Source organism: Hippopotamus amphibius, chromosome 10, assembly GCF_030028045.1.
Source record: "Hippopotamus amphibius kiboko isolate mHipAmp2 chromosome 10, mHipAmp2.hap2, whole genome shotgun sequence".
Classification (NCBI taxonomy): Eukaryota; Metazoa; Chordata; class Mammalia; order Artiodactyla; family Hippopotamidae; genus Hippopotamus; species Hippopotamus amphibius.
The window spans coordinates 64962145-64985273 of NC_080195.1; the positions used below are offsets into that span (position 1 = coordinate 64962145).

The window sequence follows — 23129 nt, forward strand, 5'->3', positions numbered from 1 at the left end:
AAGAAATTTCAGGGTTATAGAGGCTGGTCACAGGCTAGGAGATTATGTCCCTCTTATAAAAGGTACTTCAAGGAGAAGCAGTATAGCTCTATGTAGTTAATAATGTTTAACATTTTAATGGAGAGGGCCCTTGGGGTTATTTCACTTGCGAGGCTGTTTGCACTTCTTTAAAGTAGACCCTGTTGGCAATTTTATTGACTGCCTCCCTGTCAAACCTCAAAGAGAAGTCAGCTCTTACTCCAGTCAGTATTTCTCCGTATGTATGTTTCCAACTATTTTCCTTCTAATTTGTAGTATCTAAAAATTTTACAGAAGTTATTAGTGAAATGTAAACAATAATAATTTAAAATAGTGAACCTCAGTTTACGCACCAATTTATCCGTATTCTTAGTAAGCTAAAAGGTGCTATTGCTTGTTACTGTTCCTGCAGGGAGAGATGCCAGCAGAGTTTTTCCGTTGAGATGACTTTTCTTTTTTTTTTTTTGGTTGGTTGGTTTTTTGTTTTTTAAGACTTTTAGAGCAGGTTTTCGGGTCACAGAAAAATTGAGGGGAATGTACAGAGATTTCTCATGTACCCTCTGCCTCCACGCATGCGTAGCCTCCCCCATTATCAACATTCCCCACCAGACTTATACATTTGTCATACTTGATGGACCTACACTGACACATCGTTATTGTCTGAAGTCCATAGTTTATAGTAGGGTTCACTTTTGCTGTGGTGCCTTCCGTGGGTTGGCACAAATGTGTGGTGACATGTATAGTATCATGCAGAATGTTTTCACTGCCCTAAACATCTTCTGTGTTCTGCCTGTTCATCCCCCTACCAAAACCCCCAGCAACCATTGATCCTTTTTACTGTCTCCATAGTTTTGCCTTTTCCAGAATGTCATAGTTGGAATCATACAGCATGTAGCCTTCTCAGGTTGGCTTCTTTCACTTAGTGACGTGCATTTACGTTTCCTCTATGTCCTTTCATGGCTCTACATGGCTCATTTCTTCTTAGCACTAATAATATTCCATTGTCTGGATGTGCCACAGTCTATTTATTATCCCTTCATTTACTGAAGGACATCTTGGTTGCTTACAAGTTTTGGCAATGATGAATAAAACGGTTATAAACATCTGTGTGCAGTTTTTTGTGTGGACGTAAGCTCCTTTGGGTAAATACAAGGAGCACAATTGCTGTATTATGTGTTGAGTATGTTTAGTTTTGTAAGAACCAGCAAACTCTTCCAAAGTGGCAGTACAATTTTGCATCCCCACCAGCAGTGAATGAGTTTCTGTTGTTCCACATCCTCCTCAGCATTTAATGTTGTCAGTGATCTGCATTGTGGCCATTCACAAAGGTGTATAGTAGGATCTCACTGTTGTTGTAATTTATATTTCCCTGATGACATGTGACGTGCAGCATCTTTTCATACATTGATTTGCTATCTGTATATCTTTGGTGAGGTATCTGATAAGGTCTTTGGATCATTTTTAAAATCTGGTTGTTAGTTTTCTCATTGTTGAGTTTTAAGAGTTCTTTGTATATTTTAGATAACAATCCTTTCTTAGATGTGTATTTTCCGAAGATTTCCTTCTAGTCTGTGGCTTGTTTTTTTAATTATCTTGATAGTTTCTTTCACAGAACAGAAATTGTTCCTTTTAATGATGTCCAGCTTACCCATTATTTCTTTCCAGAATGGCATCTTTGGTGTTGTATCTAGATGACCTTGTATTTGTTGATCACTTTTTAGACTTCTCCTATATTATCTTCTAGGAGGTTTATAATTTTTCTTTTTACATTTAAGTTTGTGGTCCATTTTGAGTTAATTTGTGAAGGGTATAAGGTCTATGCCTAGATTCCTTTTTTTTTTTTTTTTTGCATGTGGATATCCAGTTCTTCAGCACCATTTGTTGAGAAGACTGTCTTTACTACACTGTGTTACCTTCGCTCCTTTGTCAAAGATCAGTTGACTATATTTCGGGGAATCTATTTCTGTTCCTCTGATGTATTATATGTCTGTTCTTCTGCCAATACCACAGAATCTTGATTAGTGTAGCTTTATGGTAGGTCTTAAAGTCAAGTAGTGTCAGTCTTCCAACTTTGTTCTTCTTAACTATCCTGTTGGCTATTCTGGGTCTTTTGTCTCCATCTAAACTTCAGAATCAGTTTGACCATATCTAAAAAATAACTTGCTGGATTTTAATTGGGATTGCATTCAATCTATAGATTAAGTTGGGAAAACTTTTCTTTTTCACTTCAAGTTTCTCCCTGAATTCCTACATCTTGAGACTTCTTGAAGTGTGACTGTGAATAAATATGAAATGATTGTATTGCTCTTATACGATGTTCCTCATATAAGCCTGTTACCTAAAAGGGAACAAGGATACAGTACTCCAAAGCAGACAACGTAAATCATTTATACTTATACTACAGATTACACATGAATATGTGTGTGTGTGAATGGTTCAGTAATGGATACCTTCTGAATAATATTCTGTATAGGCTATTATTTTGAAGTCTTTTGATTTTATTATGTATGTTCACAAATGAATGAGAGAAGAAAAACCAAGAGGATAGTTAGTAGCAGAAAAATATTAGAATATTTTGTTTTAATTCTATTTTATTAGAATGTTTTACTTAGAGTATATTTTATGTGATAAAAGTTTTATCAGTGTCCTTCATTAATTTTCGTGCATTTAGAGAAATGCTGTCCTTTTCATAATCTTTATAATACATGTATCTACCTTGTTCAGATATGAAAATTCATTAAGTAAAAATCTTCTTAGAAATATTATAAAATTGACTTTGATTATCTCTGGGATTGTCAGAACTCTCATCTTCTTAGTAATTGGAGAGGTTTTCTCTTGTCCTGTTTTTAATAATAGCCTGGCAGGGTTTGAAGTTTCTTACCAAATGTTTTGCCATTTCCATAATAATGGATCTTATTAAGGCTTTTATAAAATCACTCTTTAAAAGGTGTGGATAAAATGAAGAGCGACTAAAATAGAATGAGTCCCCGATTATTATTGGTAATTGCTGAGCATGCTGAGATGGGCTTTTGACTACTTTTTTCTCTCAGGATTTCTCTTAAAATTGCAAATTTAGGTTTCTCTATTGCTTATGGTAGTCATTCGCCTCCTATTCTAAGTGCTAAAGAATTCTGTAAATTTTGTCAGAAAAATAAAGTATAGCACTTATTCATTTCATGAAGCAACGGGTTTAGAAAAATTGGTAAGCATGTAGACATAAAAGAATCAAGCGTGGTCTTTGAATTTCTAGAGCACCAGGTTTTCAGCTTGTTAAAGACGTGCTCATCAATGACCAGCATTAAAGAACTTAAGAGAAGTTGTTAGTGAGACAAACACGGCTGGTGTGATGATAATACAGGCAGGAACCAAGGTGCCCAGCTTTTGTATTTTGAAAGGAGTGGAAATGAAAAAAGATCATATATTCTGAAGTTCTGAAAGCAAGTGTAATACTAGAAAAAAGTGAGAATTACCTAAAATCAAGATAAAGGAATGGAATTACTCAGATCAGCTATCTTGTAACTTGAAAGGATGAATCCATTCTTCCCAATTCTTGCAGTTACCTCTACATAAGTGATTTTCTTTATATTGTGCAGTAAATTCTGTAAAGTTGATTCTGTGTCCACCTCCTATTTTCTACTTCCTATACTTTCCTACTTAATCTTTTCTTAGCTTTCCATTTTCCTGTTCTAACCTAACAGAGTGGATAGATAGAGAGGGAGAGACAAAGAAAGGATTTCATGTAGGGCAGTGGAAAAAAGGGTATGATCCTTTTTAGCATCCCTTGATTAATATGCCTTTTTGTTAAACTAATTAATTTTATTTATTCATTGGGAGATTAAAACCAGAAGAGCAGTAGTAAAATCTCTACCATAAACAAAATTTGAAGACAAACTGAGAAAACATTATCCACCATAATTGAAACAGATAGGGGTTCACTATCCTAACATATTAAGAGCTCTTTCAAATCATTGAGAGGTAAATAAAAGAATATGATAGATAATGGGACAAAGCACATAACATGAGTGGGCATGTGAAGCATTGTGTAAGACTTCTTGTCTCCTTAGACTTTCAAATAGGAAGGAAAAATATAATTGGTGATTACTCAAATAAATTAAAAAGTGACCTTTAATGTGACCATCTATTAAAAATGTTTATGTGTTCATAGTTAGCATTTGAATTTTACCAGCAATAAAAGTTAATGCAAAGTTTCAATATTCTACTTGCAGAATTGTTCATAGAGACAACAAAAAGGATTCAGCAAAGAAAAATGTATTATTATCTAAAGGGCACTGTTAAAACGTAAAATAAAATAAAAGGCACTGTTCAGTTATCTACTCTTACATGTGAATTTTACTATAATTTAGGAGAGCTCTGGAAAATGAATGTTATGGTGAATTTAGATCATATAATCAATAAAGAGAGAACATTTTTTGTTTCTTCACATACTAATATATTCTCCATAAAATCTTTCTGAATGAGGCAACTTACAGATACTGTAATGCTCCAAAATGAATTAGTCTTTCAGGAGGACAGTATAAAATCACCTTGAGAATACAGTATGAATTGTTCTTAAGCAAGGTCTGCTTCAGATTACATTCACAAAGCTGTAGAGAGTGTGCTTGTGTGGAGGTACCTAGAAGTTCAGGGTTACTGCTGCACTACACACAGTGATTTGGATGTCTGTCTGAAGATTTTCAATACACCCTTTCAATATCTTAACAGTTCACCCACTTCAAGTCCATCCCATTATTTAAATATGCTAGGAATATGGTAACTACTTAAATATTAAATTAGTAGTTAAAGCAGAAGTCAATTTCTAATGGTGATGGTGGGCTGTTGGCTGTGTCAGAATTCTCCTTCCTGTTCCAGGTAATTAGGGAAGCAGGCAGGTAGCTGTGGAGGAAGAGTGCTTGGAGGAGCATAGGTCTTTGCAGTGAATGCACCTAGCACTGGAAAATTTCTCTGCAAGTAGCTGAAACGATGAAGTGCTATGTATTCTCTGTATATATATGTAAAAATTATATTTTATAGGATAGGAACCATGTGGATAGCTTTGCTTCTTGAATCTTTTTTTTTTTTTTTTTGGTAAAGAATAATAACCAGATCAATAAAGCATTTTTATCAGGTAACAGTTTTTCTAGTTCTCAAGAGAATGTAATTTATCCTTAATGGGAATTGTGGAGAATTAGATGTCCTGTGACATCTCCTGAGCTGAATTGCTACAATACTGTGATGCACATAGTTTGACATCAGGATGTTTTTCTGTTCTGTCTGTGATCATTTTTGGACTGGTTTTGCTCCATAAGGTTCAAATTCGTGACATGCAAGGCTCCATGACTTTTGGCGTAAAAATGTTATTTTATTAAGAATGACCGGCTGCATTAAAATCAGCTTATGACTCTAGAGTTTCTACTTTTTCTCCTTCAAGTAACAATTGAATTTTTCTGCCTTCTCACAAGTAAGAGATATAAAAAGAATCATGAAATTAATAAAAAGAAAAGGTTCTTAAAATTTACATGTGAAAATGCATCTAATTTATTGACCTGTTTTATTTGGCACCTATTGAGAGAGACAAAGAATTGATAGTTTAGCAATATCGTGACAATATTCAAGTATACCTGAAATATGGTCCTGAAGCTTCTGCGTAGACATTCATATTTATTTTTAAAAAGCCTTTACCAGGGGGAGCATAAGTCCCCACTCCTTTAGTGTGAGTTGCACGTAGTAACTTCCTTGCAAAGACTACAGTAAGAAAATGGGGAGAAAAAGAAAATAACTTTATCGTGTAGAAACATTGACAGCCAGTACCTCAGCGAGATAATCAAGGTCGACATCAACAGTGATGAAGCCCATTGATAGTGCAGACCCTGATGCGATGTGGTTAAAGTGTCACTTTACCAGCATGGCCTTCCTTCCAGAAACCCATAATGCTCATCTGATCATAAGAAAACCAGCAGACAAACCCCAATTGTAGTACATTAGAAAAAAAAAAAGACCTTACACGATGTAACTAAGTGCGGACATGAACACAAATTTATTATCGCATCTCAGTTAAGGACAGAATGGCTAAATCTTTCTCACTGTTGCTAGAGCTGATATTAAATTGTCAGTTGGCACTGACCACTCTTGTAAAGGTAAGTAGTGTTAGGGGGAGATGGCTTAAAAACAAGCTTAAAACTCTATAAATACTAACACTAGGAAATAGATAAATAGCAAAGCACACTAGATTAACGTAGTAGGTATAAAAATTAAGCCTAGATTTCCAAAGAGGTAGGTGGTAACTTAGCCTTGGAAAGGAAACTGCCTGATATTTCAGAACAGAATATTATTTAACTTAGTGAAGCTATCTGATTAATTAGGATGGGTCTTGTATCAAATAGGAATCAGGTTACGTCAGACATACACACACACACACACACACACACACACACACACACACACACACACAAACACGCATACAAATCAAAGCACTTGTTGATGGCTTTTTGCTGTTCTTTTATCTGCCAGATAACATGGAAACCCTGTAATATCAGAGGGTTTAGAAGGATAGACTATCAGATTTTTAGAAGTACAGGCTTTCCTAGATTTAATTGTTTTTAAAGAGGAACCTTTAACTTGAGGATTTATTTTCCATGTGAAGGCTTGGGGGAAAATATGGGTCTTAAACCTGTTTATTTTAAATACACAGCTTTTTTAAAAAGCTTGTCTGAGTTAATTGGTTTGTGGGAAAGTAGATTATGCACTGGGTATATTTTATATGGAACAAATGATTTCCAAGTTCTAGAATATACTATAAACCAAAGACCTAAGAAAATTCTATAATATAGATAATCAAGAGTGGTGTGCATTACTACATTGCGTGTTTCTGGTTTCCTCATAAGATGTAGACAGGTTTCTAGAAGAATGCCTGCGTTTGATTTTTTTTAAACTACACTTTTGCTGGTTTTTTCCTAGGCCCTTTCTGCAGTACATAGGAGAAACTAATCCGTTTATTCCTTACATAATACTGCCCTTGAGGGACAATGTGAGCTGTTTCCATCTATTAATCAGAGTCCACTAAGTGAGTTTATTTTAACAGATGTTCAATAGCAGATACATCCTCAAAACCGAATGTCTTAAGAACTGAAAGGTACACACTTTATACGTGAAATAAGCAGCACTATTGTCTTTTGATATTCTAGTGCACTGACAGGCAGAATTCCCCCGTCACATCACCAGGCTCCTCTCCCCTCGCACAGAGAAGAAAGCCACATCCAGACCCTCTCCAGATCCCACATCTAAGCCTGCCACCAGTGCCTCCTCGCCTGGATCTAATTCAGAAAGGCGTAGTTCGGTCTCCCTGTGGCAGCCCAACTGGTTCACCAAAGGTAAATCAATTTTATTAGAAACACAGATGGTAGTTTTATATGATGATTATTGACTGCTCAGGCTTTTAAAATTCTGTTACTCGTATCTCTTATGCTCTTATTTATGAACAACTTTGATGGATCTCTCATTTTGCTTATAGTGAGTCCACTCTCATATTCCTTGCTTTATTACTATAAAAGTTACATAATTATTCAGAGAGAGCACATGTCTGTAACAGCCCCCTGATTTGCTAAAATAAACAGCAGAGTAAGTATAGTTATTCTGGAAAATGGATTTAAAAGGTCATTATATATATTAAAATAAATTGCATGCTCTTATTAAATGATATTTTACACTCATTTTCATAGTGTCTTGACAAGAAAAATGTTATGGGAGTATATTTGCATAAGGGCTTAAGATGTGATAAATTATCACCCATGTTTCAAGGTGACTCAGAAGAGAGAATTATATGTACCTTTTATACCTGAAGGAATTAATTACAAAGAATTACAGTATTTGCAAAGTAATTACATTACTGTTTAATATTAAAGACATAATTCTATCTGTACATCTAAGCCCACAGTTTATTTTAGTTCTGTGCAGATTTTTTCCAAATTTGATAAGGGAATATTTTGCTTTATTACATATAAGATTTTAAATATTAATCCCACTTAGTAATATGCTTTATGGTGTAAAACTAGTTGCAAGTGCAGTATTTTAGTGGTATTGGACTTTTCTACATTACAGTCAACATGATTTTAAGATCATATTAAAACTTTTTAAGATGTCAGAATTACGTAAACACACAACACATTCCTTTTTTCTCTAATATTTTCTAACAATAAAAGCACAAATCATTCATCAGATGAACTGTGTAAATGAAAATAAAAACTGTGAAACTCACCTAGATTCAATTCAGGAGCTTATAGTTTCATATTTCCACATAAGCATTTCAGACTGATTTTTTTTTTAAAGGATCCGTAAAATTCAGGTAAGGTTTATAAATAATGCTGCTCTATTATTTGTGAATTTTCACCATTCTGGTAGTAACTGATAAAGAACCAGAGCACATTTCCCCCTTGTCAGTTGCTCTATATTATAGCAGTGAACACAAAAATAACAAAATCAACATTTTCAGTCTTCCAGAGATATTACAAATCAATTTAAAAATTAAAACAACTTCGATGGTTTCTGCTGTCTCTCCTAAATCATAGAAACTTGCAAATAAAATAATAACTCATTATTATTTTAATGTCAACCAGTAAAAATCATCATATAATTTTGATCTGTTGCTCCTTTTTCCTATAGTCCTTATAATCCTAACATTGGAGTTTACGTATTCATTTTCTACAAAGAAATCTTAATGAGATATATTTGAGTTTTTCATTAATTTTTTAAGCTTTCATTAATTGGTGATAAAAGAAACTCATTAAAAGATGGCACAGGAATCTAATAAAGCTCTGTTATGGCTTAGAAAACAAAAGCAATAATAGTCTGGAAGTCATTTCAGTGCCTGGAACACCTTTTCATTTCTTTTTCCTCTTGTGTTTCTTTAGTCTTCTCCTTGCATGGTGAGAAAACAAGATAAACCACTCCCAGCACCACCACCTCCCTTAAGAGACCCTCCTCCCCCTCCACCTGAGAGACCTCCCCCAATCCCCCCTGACAATAGACTGAGTCGTCACTTCCATCACGTGGAAAGTGTGCCTTCCAGAGACCAGCCGATGCCTCTTGAAGCCTGGTGCCCTCGGGATGTGCTTGGGACTAATCAGTCGGTGGGATGTCGCCTCCTAGGGGATGGCTCTCCAAAGCCTGGAATCACAGCCAGTTCCAGTGTAAATGGAAGGCACAGTAGAATGGGCTCTGACCCAGTGCTTATGCGGAAACACAGACGCCATGATTTGCCTTTAGAAGGAGCCAAGGTAAGAAATACGCAAAGCAGAAGCTAAACAGTCTGTTCATAGTCTTCTGATAAGGAGGTAGTATAGAAGGTTGGGTGATGGGTTTTTTTGCCTAGTGTGACACTTCCCTGTAAGTCTTTAATTATCTGCAAGTTATAAATAAATAAGTCAGAAGCTCATTAAAACTTAAACCTAAAAGAAGTCAGGAAGTTGGGAGATTGGGATACCAAACTGTACACTCTAAATATATGCAGTTTATTGTATGCTAACTGTGTCTCAATAAAAGTTCTTTAAAAAAAAAAGTCAGGAAGAAGGTTCTAAGTAGTGATTTAATTTTCATACGAAGACACTAGACAATTTGCCAGAGGTTTAGTTCACCTTTCCTTATTTCGTCTGCAAAAATTTTTCCCGTGAATAAGTTGTCAGTGGGAAAATCAGCACTCTTTTTTTTAACGCTTCTAGTTCTAATTTGAAAAGACATTGTATAATTACAGCATATCATCAATCAGTCATTAGAATTATTGTTGCCTGGGACAGTACACCTTAGGCAGCCAGGTAAAATGAACTTCTCACATGCATGAAAACACCAAGTCCAGCTCACTGTTACAAAGCAAGCTCTTTATAAAACTGAAAGAGACTCTCATACGTGTTGAGTTCTAACCTGAAGGATATTACCACTGTCATTTCCACGTATAGGAAAGATTTTAAGCTTGCAGGGAACCAGAGAGGCAGCAGCAGAAATCACAGAGTTTGGAACCGTCGGTGGGCCCTTGGTAGAGCTGTCCTGTAGCTGTTTCCTGGCATTTGTGTCCATGATATTTTTGACTCTGAGATCAGATCGTCACCATCTTCCTTCAGCTGAGGGAGGCTCTGCCTCTTTTGAAGACTGTGGTATTAAAGTGTTCCCATCTCTCTTGATCTTAAGTTGTTATTTTAGAGGAATAGACTGTTCCTTCAAAATAATAGCTTGTTTTGTTCAATAGGTGAGTTGATCAAGAAACAAAGTGTGAGGAATGACATGTGCTAAATTCCTGTATGTGTGTGCACACACGCATTTCCATGCACATGTGGCAAGGAAAACTTTGCGTAAGATTTAATTATTAGTGATATTCTCGGGTAGCCAGGATAGCAAGAGTCAAAACTGTCTACCCAAGCGCTCAAAACAAAGAGGAAGGGTGGCGGTGGTTTGCTGTAATTCTTTGTTAATGCCTTGTGTTGGTGCCTTCAGTAAGAAAGCATCTATTAAGATCTGTAAAGGTTTTCTCCAAGGTCATGTAAAGGTGATGTAAATGGAAGAGAACACACTTATATAAACATTTTTATAGTGTTCTCTGAAAATGAAGAGCTTATCCTCAAAAGTATGTTTCTACAACCTAGACTCTTGATCAGAAGAACCTGCCTTTTTTTTTCACAGTGATTTTTTTCTTCCCTTCAGTCTCTATTACTTTTCATTCATACATAATCACACCTGTCTTAAGGAGAGTGTTCAGAAGAGCTCTGACATGAATGGTTATATCTCAGCAACATATTATAATTCATTTCCTGAATGGACTTTGGAAATACTTAGAATATAATAATCTTAGCCAATTCATTGAAGACCTCTTGTTTCAGGGTTCTTCTTAGATAATATGTGAAACAGTCTTAGCACTAAATAAACCTGCCCTTCTAAACCCTAGAATATAGGCTATTAATTTTTGTATGGATGGTGGTTTTTTTAAATTGGGGTTATAATTTCTTAGGTTATAGGTATGAAATTTTATTTTAATTATATTAACTATAGGTATGCAGTATTAATGGTGATTTCAGTTATAAAGATTCCTTTACATGTTTTCTATGTGAACTTTCATGACCTGATCGTTGAAACATGCTAATATCCCAGAGAACATTGAGCAAAGCACAAAGTTTCTCTCTTATTGAAGGCTGAATTTTAGTTCTATCTAAATAATCTTCATTAAAATTCGTTAAGATCTAATCTCACATGTTGTGTGTATTAGCATTGCAATGCTTATATTCTCAAAGTTCATTTGAAGTTACAACTGGACTTAATATTTTAACCAAAACTAGACATCTAAGATTTCTCATTTCAGTCTAGCTGTTTGACTTTTAAGGCAGATTATAAAGAAGGATTTATATATAGTTAATGTATTAAGTGCTATAAAACAGACCATGTCACCCCTTATTCTCCTCTTGTATTGTCTTTTGAAGGAAAAATGGTTCCACTTCAGTAGACCTCAGGATATATCACAACGGACATAAAGTAGAAAAAGCCTAATTCCTCTTCTCATTTCACTGTTGGGAGACTTAGAGGGTGGCTTCAACTGATGGAAGATTGAGTCCATCTAGGATCCTGTGGTTCTCAGTTTCTGCATTATCCTGGGTTGGAGTTTTTCTCACCTTACGTCTTTGTAGTTCCTCAATCCCGACTGATTTAATTACATATTTGTAAGCACTTTCTACATACAGGACTCTCCTAGTGCTCAGGGCAACCAGAATCCCAATGTTCTCTCCCCTTTCAAACTGAACAAAATGTTTTTATAGCAGAGGAACTGTTCAGCTCCTTTAGGCAGAAGTAAAAATGATAAGGGAAACCTGATAGCTGCATTTTAACAAAACTAAAAATCTGATCAACATAGATCAGCCAGGCTCTGGAATCAGACCTGAATTTTACTTCCTGTTCTAGAATTCACTGGCTTTGTGGATGCAAGCAACTTACTACATCTTTGCCCCCAATTCCACTTATTTCCCTTACTTTATGAAATGAAATAATAAGAGTACCTAGTTTCTAGGAGAATAGTTACCCTCCAAATATCTAAGTCTCCATATACCCCTTGGTTCTGGAATTAAACCAAACTATTAGATACGGAGTCTCAGTATAAGTTGTAACAGTTCATTTTCATTTAAAATAGATGTCATTTCTTTTTTAATTTAAAACAAAAATCATTATCTTTTTCTCCCCTTCCTCTCTCCTTTTATTTAGCATAGTTCCTAATGAATACTCGGCTAACACTCAGTAACTGGGCTGCTGAGTTATTACAGTGCTTAGGTTGATGATAGAGGTGAAAGAGTGTATGCATGTGGGGGTGGGGTTGGGCAAGGGTGGGGCAGGAAAGGGCTTGGAGGAAGATGATGTCCATGCTACACGAGGAGTATAGACAGTTTGTTTCATGAATTTTTCCAGCACTAGCCTTCAGCCAAAGGCAGAATGTAATGGTCTTGTTTAAAATAGGATTTTTTACCCTTTTAGAAAAGTAGTCACTCTCTGTAGGTAGATCCCATATTCACAGTAAGAGGAAGACAAGGGAGAAGGGATGAAGAAGGCGAAGTGATTTTGATTTAAAAAGACTTGTATATTAATGAAGATGGTAAATGTCACAATATATTCTCAGCCTCCATGCCTAGTGTGCAGTCTTTAAAGGGCGTAGGGATTTGGATACCTGGAGGCTGATGTATTGTCTTCACATAACCCATCAGTCTCTCCAAATGTAAGCAAATGCATTTCTGTGTCAAATAGTAACAACTATCATTTAGACGTGTTTTCATTAAAGGAAATATCTCAAATTAAATATCATCTTCCCATTTTAAAGATAAGAAAACTTAGATGAGTGCTAAAAGTTTAAAATTAAATGTACATATGGAATACCATAAGGGGAATTCATAAAACTAAACATTATGTAGATGGAGTGAGGACTCGCTCCCCCTTTGTCGTGTGTCCTCTGTCAGTGTGCCAGTTCCCATCATCCATTAGGACCATGTGCCCTTTTTATTTGCATCTTCACTACTAAATAAATGTAAGGGAAGCACAAATAAATTCAAATTACTTTACTGACTAATTGTAAAGAGCTCTAAGGAAAAAAAGCCCTCAAATTCATAGTTAAAATGAAGTGTAAGAATTTTCTGTGACTTGCATTTATACTCCCTTTTCTCTTTTCCCTCCCACCTAGCATAATCAAGTTAGCTAAGGTCATACTTTACTTTTAACATGAACCTGCAAGCTTAGAGTTATTGGGTTTATGTATCTTGTTTTATTTTATTGGTAAGAGATTTCTTTCCTATAGGACTGTTTCCATTCCCCCAAATTCTAGCCACATTATAAACCTGTTCCTTAATTTTTTATTGGCTAGATATTTATTTATTGTTGTTGGTTTGTTCGTTTTAAATTATCTGAGGTAAAACTATTTGCACTAAAATATTAGAAAATATCATCGGAAACTTGAAATGTATCTCCTTACATCTAGATACTAACACTGTGTCCAACTATCTTTATTTGTTCCTCTTAAAAGATTAAGAATGCTAGTGTTTCTTATGTGATAAAAACTATCTCTGACTTGTCATGTCACTTTGACATTATTCTAAAATGACCCTGTGTACAATAATCTGTTGAAGATGTTGCTAGATAAATTTATGGAAGGATTCCTCTTTTTGAGATTGTGGCTTTTGCTTTTTTGGTAGAGAGACACATGTTTATAAGAATGACCTTAAACTTATCTATGAATCTCAAGTGTCATCTTTCAGAAAATAAGTCCTCTGTGTACACAGGTTTCATTTTTCATCTAATGTTGCTGAAGGATAAATTATAGTGATAGTTTTGGTGTAATGTATGTGTGGGTTTACATGTGTGGGTTGGGGGAAGGTGGCTGTGTTTGCAGTTTTGTAATTAAAAAGGTTTTTCTGAATTGTGCTAAGATTATCACAATTATGTTTGTTTTTCTTACATCTCAGGGGTCCCAAATGCTTTAACCTTAATTTTTAGACAATATCTGAATCATAAGAAAACATTTGAAACTTCAAAATTAGGATGAAATGTTATCTTGAGGCTTGTAGAAAAATATTAATCTAGGGTAACTTAGTTTATCATAAATTTAGTGATCACTCAGATTATACTTCTTCCACACGTGTAAGTTCCCCTTCATGTATTCTTATTCCTTCAACCTCTTTTGGTTAAATGAGTAGGATGTTCAGGACACTGTGACAAATACAAACGAATCAAGCACAGTTTAGTGAGAACGAGACAGGTATATAATCAACTAAAGGATGAGGCACGGGAGAAGCCTCCAGAAAATATAATGCGAGATCCCCAAGGGGGGGAAAATGTTCTAATTGAGATGCACGGTAAAAGAAGGAATAAAAGCTTCACGCAAGAGAGTCACTGGCTATACAGATTAAAAGATCAGTAGGTGGTGTTTTTGTAGACATGACAGGGAGGAATAGCACGGAGGTGGGAAGGTAAGCACAGTGCAGGAAGTCAATTTTGGACAGACTATAGAGCATACAAAGAGAGGAAGTACAGCAGGTAAAACTATGACAATGTAAACTGAAAGCAGTTTCGAGTGTCTTATATTCTATACTAAGTTATCTGTAATTTGGTAGATAAAAAAGAGCTTTTTAAAACTTTTTTGGCAGAGGAGTGATAGGATCAGAATATTTAAGTTGGTAGCATGTCCAATGGAATTGTGCTAAATTTGCAACGGTGAGCTTGGAAGACAGAAGAAAAAGATGTTTCCTTAGTTGAAAGTTAAAGAAGGCCTGAAGCAGTGCGATTTCAGTGTGAACTGCTTCTGTTGATGCTATCAGTCTATCCATTTGAGGACCTATTGTTTTCTCCTATTTGCAAAAGTCTTTTCAGATTTCCAGAGGAGGTAAAAACTTATTTTTAGCTCAAAAAGTTGTGACCTCCTGCATTCCCCCAGGTAGTTTTAGATAAAATGATTTTGTCTAATGAAATGTGTGCAGGTGGGAACATGGAGTTCAGAATGAAATAATGTTAAATCCTGTCATTCAACCACTTTCGATAAACAGAAATATGAGCATCACTTTAGTACCTGCATTTTTGTGGTCCTTTACTGTTTGCATATGTGTAAAATGTAAATCAATCAGCGGTCAGTATTCATTTGAGCCCTACTGTTGTGCATAGCATTGAAGGAATGTCCTATAAAATGAGGAAATCGGAGTCTTTGTCCTGAAAAAGACTCATGTAGAACTAATACAACAGAAACTATTATTCCCATAGCTCCCTTTTCTTTTATAATTGCTGAAATTTTACTAGGTATCAACAGTACATTAGATACTTGCTCCTATTAAAACAAATAATTGCATATAAACCCGTATTACATTTCCCAGAATGAATTTTAAATGTATTTATGACAGAAACATCAAGGAGATCTGGTTGCAGAAATCTTACATTGTATCCATTCTGGCAACAATTAATTGCACAGGACTCCAATTAAGGATGACTTCATATGCCCATCATACTCTGAGCATTTGTGGTTTGATACACGTATTTGTTAGTTAAAAGGGATTTTTTTATGTTAAAGGTTTTCATTGAACTGTACAGTAATTAATATCTACTTAGAAATTTCTTCTCTCTAGCAAAATCCAAAAAGAAAAAAAAAAACCTCTGCTTTGTTCAGTTATTTGGTCCATAGTCAGAAACCTATGATAAAATTAAAAATATATTTTTGTCATAGTGTATCTCCAGTGTATTGAATCTAATAAGAAATAAAAGCTAGAGCACAGGACTTATTTTTAGAGTGATACTTTAATGCTGTAAAATTTACATTGTGTAGCTTTGAATTGCAAACATTGATATATTTCAAATGGATTCTTTAAACATGTTCCTCCTCTTAAGTTGCTAGGAAAGGATATGTATGGCCTTTTCACTTTTGCATTCAAAAGCTTCAACACCATTTTAGAACTATGAGGGGGGAAAAAGAAATCGGTACATCATGATAGGGTTACCTAGAACTGTTCAAGTTACATCACATCCTTTTTGCTACAAATCAGCCCATACCTTTTAAAATATGAACTAATAAAGAGTTTGGGAAAGAGCTTCATGATAAAACCCTAATGAGTACTTAAAGGTCTTAAAATATGTTTAATCTCTCTTTGCAGTTATTCTTTTTCTCTTTTAAGTTGCTTTTATTTCAAGTTGTTGGATTCGTAAAGAGCAGTTGTTCAGACAGTTCCCATAATGTAACAGAGCAACTTGGAAATCAGAATTTCTGAATTCTGAGTAAGTAAACACTGGCTTTCCATGGTACCTTCTGAGCAAGGTGACAATTTTGGTTTGTGTTGTTCACACACGGAAAAGTATGTTTAAAATTGCCTGCACTTTGAAAGCCAGACCAGGTCTCTCTTTCCCTGTAGCGCTGAAAGGACAAAAGCATTTCTGATTACACTCATATATTGTTTCATCAAGAAGTTTAGAAATGTTCTGTTAACCCAAGAGAGATATAATTTAGAACACTTTTATTTGGGAGGAATTGAAATAAGAATTGCACCAGTGCTGCTTTTTTTCTTTATTGAATCCTTACAGAGAATGCTAACTATTCAATAAAAACAGACCATGTTTGAGGACATTTACTATTTATTTATCTAGCTATCTATATCTCATTTAGAAATTACAGCATCTCCTCTCAATGCTTTTAAGAATCATGTTGTATTTTATGTTTTCACATAACCTGGTAATACTTTGGGTGGTGGTAGATAATCACTATGGTACTCCCAAGTAAATTATATGGTATTTCATTTGTTCAAATAAACTGAAATTATATATTCCCTTTAAAATTATAGATTGTCTAAGAGCTGCTATTGTCTTAAAGTACCCCAGAAGTTAAATTCTAAACTAACCTGTTTATTTCCTTTCAGGTCTTTTCCAATGGTCACCTGGGAAGTGAAGAGTATGATGTTCCTCCCCGGCTTTCTCCTCCCCCTCCAGCTGCCCCCCTTCTTCCCAGCATCAAGTGAGTTTTATTGAATTTGGAGATCGGTCGTCCACGCGTATTGTTCTTGAAAGAGTGGTTTTGAGGTTCTCAGTATAGAAAGTACAAGGTGCATAGAAATGCATCAATAAAAATGAACCAGCTGGATTTTTAAACTAAAGTACGAGAAGTCAAGATCCTTTCTGATTCTTTGCTGATAACTACAGCATTTTTGAGACTTACCTACACTCTGAGATTACACATAAAGCAACAGAGAAGAAGCTAAATAAGTCTTCCCTGCATCCAAGAGGGGGCTCAAGTAGCACAATGAGCTCTACTTTCCAATTCATGTCTCTTCCTTAGAGATATCACGGTTTTTCCAACTACCCAGTTTGACATCATAAAATAATCTTTGGTTCCTCCAGTTTTCTCATTTCTCAAATCCATTCAGTCACTAAGTCCTGTTGATTGTTCTTTTAAAGTTTTTCATATTCAGCTAATCTTCCCCATTGCCCTAGTTTCGGCTGATAACAAGACAATGGAAAGAGCCTTCTACCTGATCATATGATATGATCTCAGAATTAATATCAGTGGGTTTTAAAGCCAGAAAAATGAGTTAAACCAGGTGTCACATTTGAAAAATGGGGACACAAGCACATCATACAGTTAAGTGACAGTATCTACCCAAATCAAACCTGGATAAAAGCACGTCTCCAGATTGCCATTTTCCTACTCTTTATATTAAATCAGGCTGCCTTTCTTTCCTCCAATGTATTTTATTCATGTAGCTGATTTAATTTAAATTCTGCTTTCCCCAGATCACTTTCCTGCTGAAAACCTAACATTGTTCTTTTCTTTCCTTCTAAATTAATGCTATGCTCTCCTGCTATCAGTATGATACACAGAATTTTACCCAACTGAAATACTGTTCAGAAATTCATAATGCTTTCCCTCTAATCTTGTCTTGATTTTTTTCTGCTTTTGTGAATTTCTGTGACTTCAGTCATATTGATGGTAATAAGAATGATTCTCATTCCTCCTCCTAACGTTTATTTTCTACACATTTAATTATGTACTTTGCGCTACTGTTTTCTAATACTAAAGTGCCTCTCTACATTAAAAAGATTATTAGGTTTTAGGGGCAAAACCCTTTTCTCGTAATCTCTGCTTCTCCCTTAACACTTTATTCCTTTGTTTGCTCTTGAGTGAGTATACTGAGAATACCTGGTTGTTTGGTTGATTGACTTTATCATCTGCTAAGATCTTCATTTCTAACTGAAAGTCTTAGAGCATCTTCACTGCTTCCTCTGCTCGTCACTGAACGCAAAACAATGATAAGCTAGATACCAGCTCCCAAGAAATTTACAATCCACTTTAAAGTTAACATACATGAAATCACGAGAACATTATGCACTAAATTGTACGAATCTAACTTGTTAGTTTTTATATAAGCTTGGAGAACAGACTGTTACAGACTTTGTAAGTCAAGGATGTTTTATTGAGAAGATGGAAATTTCCTGACTCATGGAGGATGAGCACAATTGGGAAGAGAAAAAGGAAGAGTGTGAAATTTGACATCATTTCAGGAACAGTGGGAAACAGCTAATTGGACCATTCTCTGGTGGCCACTTTTCTTAGAGCTGCCAGATATGTAGCAGACGTAGAAGTCAGAAGCAAATCACATATTCTGTGCAATAGACTCTGCATCAGTAATAACATACAATATTGTAGTCCCCCGAACCCTGGATATATATATATGGAATTAAAACATCTAAGCTCAATTACCTCTAAATCAGAGAACATCAGAAAATGAAGTAAATGAAATCTTGCTAATTAGAGATTAAAATTTTACATTCTGTTTATTAAATTCATATTGGCAAGTGGGCCAGGAGTCAGGTTACAATTTGCTTCATTTATATTTAATATTAAGTGCTTGTTTTTCCTATAAATACAGAACAACAAATTCATAGTGAAATGCATTTTATTGATATTTTTCTAACACTTCAGTTTGTATGTCTCCATGGATATACTTTCTCCCCATTTATTCTTGATTTTTTCCCTCAGAAACAAGGCAGTTGCTTTACTTAACCAGAGGAATACTTTAACAGTGCAGCCATAACAGCAAATTAGTTTTCTATTTTGCATGCTGCAAATTAACCATAGTTAAAATTACAGGTGTTGGCTTTTAATGGCATGTTTATCTCTCCATTTTATTTTTTATTCTGACATACAGGTAGCAGTTTTTCATTGTACAAAATATGGAAAATATATAAAAGAAAAAATTAGATACATAAATATGAGCATATATCAATATATACCCAAAATATCAATGCTCAGAGTTTTAACATTTTGACTTTTTTTCTTTTTAGACTTTTTACATGATTTAGATTATATTGTAGAGATAATTTCATGCTCTCCTTTGTCACTTAATATTTTAATAAGCATTTTTCTTAATTTATATTTTTAAAATATACTCTTTTATAAAAGTAAGCTGAAACTGTACTCGTATGTATAGATTTACTTATTTTTTTCTTAAATGTTTCTATTTAAGATGATTGACACTTAGCTATAAATATAGATTCTTAAAAGTTTGAGGTGGGTAATTATAATTTTTTAGGGGAAGAATGAAAAAACCTATGTGGATTATTTTTATTGCAGTGTCAATTTTTACTAAATTATATTTATCTTGAAATAACTTGATTTTTCAAAATTAAACTAAATGAAACTTGAAACAGTTAAAAATATTTATTTTACTTAACACAAGATGTTGGCCAATAAGCAAAGGAATTATTGTAATAATGGAATAATTACTTCAGGTAAAATAATGTTCTGGAATATTGAGGAATATCATTTTTTGGAAGAATATTTTTCGTGTTCCTTGTCTTTTAGAAATGGACCTTTTATACTTTAACATGTTAATCTTAAGCTTTCAAATACACATGAATCAATATTACTTCATATTTTTGTAAAAAGGGTTTTTTGTTGTTGCAGGTGGTGGTGGTGATTGTTGTTACAGATTTTCTTCTAAACAGATAAGGGGCTAATATTTTAAGCTCAGTGAATAGAGAATCCAAATTTTGCCTAACTATCCTATTTTCATTCAGTTGAGTGTACTAACTGGAGATTCAGAGTGAACAAGATGAAATTCCATCCTCATTGGAATTTGTCCTCTAGTTGGGGAGAATAGCAAGGAAACAAATAACCATAGTATATACTGTCAGGTAGTGGTAAGTACTAGAAGGAAAAATAAAGCAGGGAAAGGGATAAATATGGTAGGGAGGTTTATACTTTAGATGAAGTTATCAGGAAAAATAATACTGAACAGAGACCTGAAAGGAGCAAGCCATGAGGCTGTCTGGGTGAAGAGCATAGAAGCTAGACAGAACTCAAGTGGATCCCTCTGGCATGTCTGAGGGAACAGCAAGAGGGACAGTAGGGCTGGAGTTGAATAAGGTATACAGGAGCTAAATCGTATATTGCCTTTCAGGCCATGCTAAGAACTTTGGTTTGGTTAGTTTTAGGAGCCATCAAAGGTTTTGATCCACATTATGACATGATGCTGGTTTGTGTTTTTAAAGAATTTCACTGGCTGCTACGTGAATTGTCTATAGGACAGCAGAAGTGGGAGCAGGGAGACCAGTGGAGAGTGTAGTGTCTGCTGTGGTGAACCAGTAAGAGATGGTCAGGGATTTGGGGTGATGGCGATGGAGTTACATGGTCTGCTTTGGGTTATATTTTCCTCTAACAGTACCTGTTAATAAATCAGATGTCTGTGAGGTATGATTCTTATACAGGTTTTCGGTTAAAGAAACTGGGTGAATGGGTTGGTGCCCCTTACCAAAGGGAGAGAGACTGGATAAGGAGCAAGTGTGGGAAGGGGGCAGGGTGGTACAATTAAGACGTACAGATCTGTTGGGTTTCTGGTACTGATTACACATACACCCAGACAGTACTGTTGGGAGGACAGTTGGACAAACCATCTAAGCTTAAACTTTATATTATATTCAAGTAAATATTTAATCGATACTATCTAAAGTTGATAAGGCCATTTCTACATGCCCAGTGCCCAAATTTAGTTAGACTGGTTATACTCTTAGACATATGAATGTAATCCTATAAGATTTTTTTTAATAACGTAGGAACTTACATATTTAAATATCACCTTATAAAACTATACCATTTACCCTTGAAATGTTTATATTGTAGAAATTTAGAACATTTTTGTGTGGTAAACATTATTATTATTATCATAATCTAAAACTAGAAATGTGAATTTGTGAATACAGCCTCAACTACTGCCACCTTCCAGTGTGTGATTTAAGAGGTCCACACCTCCAGACAACATCAGCATCTGTGCCTGTGTGTGTGCATGTGAGTGTGGTTGTCTTTAAACAGTGGCCAAAATGGTCAGTAGATAGGTAAGTGCAAAATGATAAAGCTAGACCAGTTTTACTGAAATGGTGGTTAAATTCATGGGAAAAGGGACATTTCTGTTTTCTTTTGCTTTGTTTTTGACTGGGGAGTGAAAAACAGAGAAAGACAGACATAAGTACTAAGCCACAGGCGCTATTAAAGCAAACATCACATTGTGATTTTAAAAACTGAAGGAAAATAAGCTTGATGAAAAGTTTTCATCTTATATACAGTGCACACTGGGCTTCACTGTTTATCCTTAATGGCAAAAGAGCAGGAAAACACGTTCTGTTATTCTTTACCTGAGGATTTGTGTAGTTTTATATTAATCCTGTTTATATTCAGTGATAAGAAATGAATTTCATTGATTTAAAGAAAATATGGTAGAGAACTTTAAATGGAAGATGAGGCTGTAATTAAGAGCTACTCTTTTCATAAGCCTAGTGAATGAACAGTGATGCTCTTTTATTAGTTTTTGATCCAGCTTTCATTCAAGTATGTTAAAATATTTTTAAGATTTGTCAAGATGGTGCACTGTTTTTGTTTTTTGTTTGTTTTACCTTGGGTAGATGGAACGGTGCACTATAAGATGGCAGTCCTTTGTAAGTTACAGTTGGCATGATGTATATGGGATGGTGTGGAATGGATCCTCTTTTCCATTTGTTCATTATGTTGGCTGTGGCATTCTCTCATTGATGTATCATGTAGAAATGTTTGTGCATTTGGTTTTGACCTGCTGATATTGATATGACTCGTATTTGAAACGCAGACTTTATTTCTTCTGCATATTCTCATTGATTTATAAATTTTGTTCAAATCTCCTGAGAAGCAGCTTGACCATCCTAATGTAGGTTTTCTAATGCTTTGTGGTGAATTCCTAAAACTTACTTGCTGACACATTGATGAAAAGAATTGGGGGCTGCAAGTATATCGTTTTAACCTAGTCTCAACAGGAAGAGAACTAGTGTGTGGACAGGGTACAAAATAAATATTATGGGTATTTTCTTTTTATTTTCTTATTATAATTTCTAAATTCAGATAGAGTTGTCATCCCTCCCTTATCCTTTGTGGGAAAATGACATTTGGAGGATGGCTATAATCTGGGTGCAGGAATGCCACTAATCCCATTAATCTTTCATTTTCTCTGACTAAAAGCTAAGATGAAAACTGATACTAACATTAATCCCAGTAGTCTGACAAATCTGTTACTTATAATATACCATACAACTGATTTATAATCACAAATAATTAGGTAGCCTTAGACAGAAATGTGAGCCATTGGATTCTACTTAAATATGCAATCTAAATTATATTCCTTATACTGCCTCTTTTTTGTGCCACAGAGGCATAATTTACCATATATTCTCCATTTCTCCATGAATATATTGATCCACTCATAGAAAATGCATGTGGTTAGAAATGCGTGAGATTTTATTTTCACATTAAGTGAGGGCATCTTGACATATTCCACCACATTCAAGCATTTCTTGTTTCTATCAACATTTCTCTGTAGGCTCAAATCGAATTAGGTAAGTGATTCGAAGGCCACTAGGGATATTAAGCATATTTGTTTGTGGAAGATGCTTATCTACAATATCTTAAACGAGTTAAAATGAATTTTTATCCCTAAAATGAAAATTTTCCAGTTGTTAAAGCATAATTTTCATACAGTAAAATTCATCCTGCTTTATTAATGTGCAGTTTTGTGAGTTTTGGCAAATGTGGAGTCGTGTATTCACGACCACAATGAAGA

At 34.8% G+C, this 23129-nt stretch overlaps 1 protein-coding gene across 4 annotated transcripts in view; it reads left to right on the forward strand.

The window, feature by feature from the left end:
* Positions 1-23129, forward strand: part of CBLB (Cbl proto-oncogene B) — a 199815-nt gene that overhangs the window by 141997 nt on the left and 34689 nt on the right. For 2 of the 4 annotated variants that reach the window (XM_057697271.1, XM_057697272.1), the window contains exons 11-13: positions 7200-7385; positions 8922-9287; positions 16911-17005. In XM_057697271.1, the coding sequence (XP_057553254.1) occupies positions 7200-7385; positions 8922-9287; positions 16911-17005 (647 nt within the window). The remainder of the gene's footprint in view (positions 1-7199; positions 7386-8921; positions 9288-16910; positions 17006-23129) is intronic. The other 2 variants (XM_057697273.1, XM_057697274.1) reach the window with 1 other exon arrangement.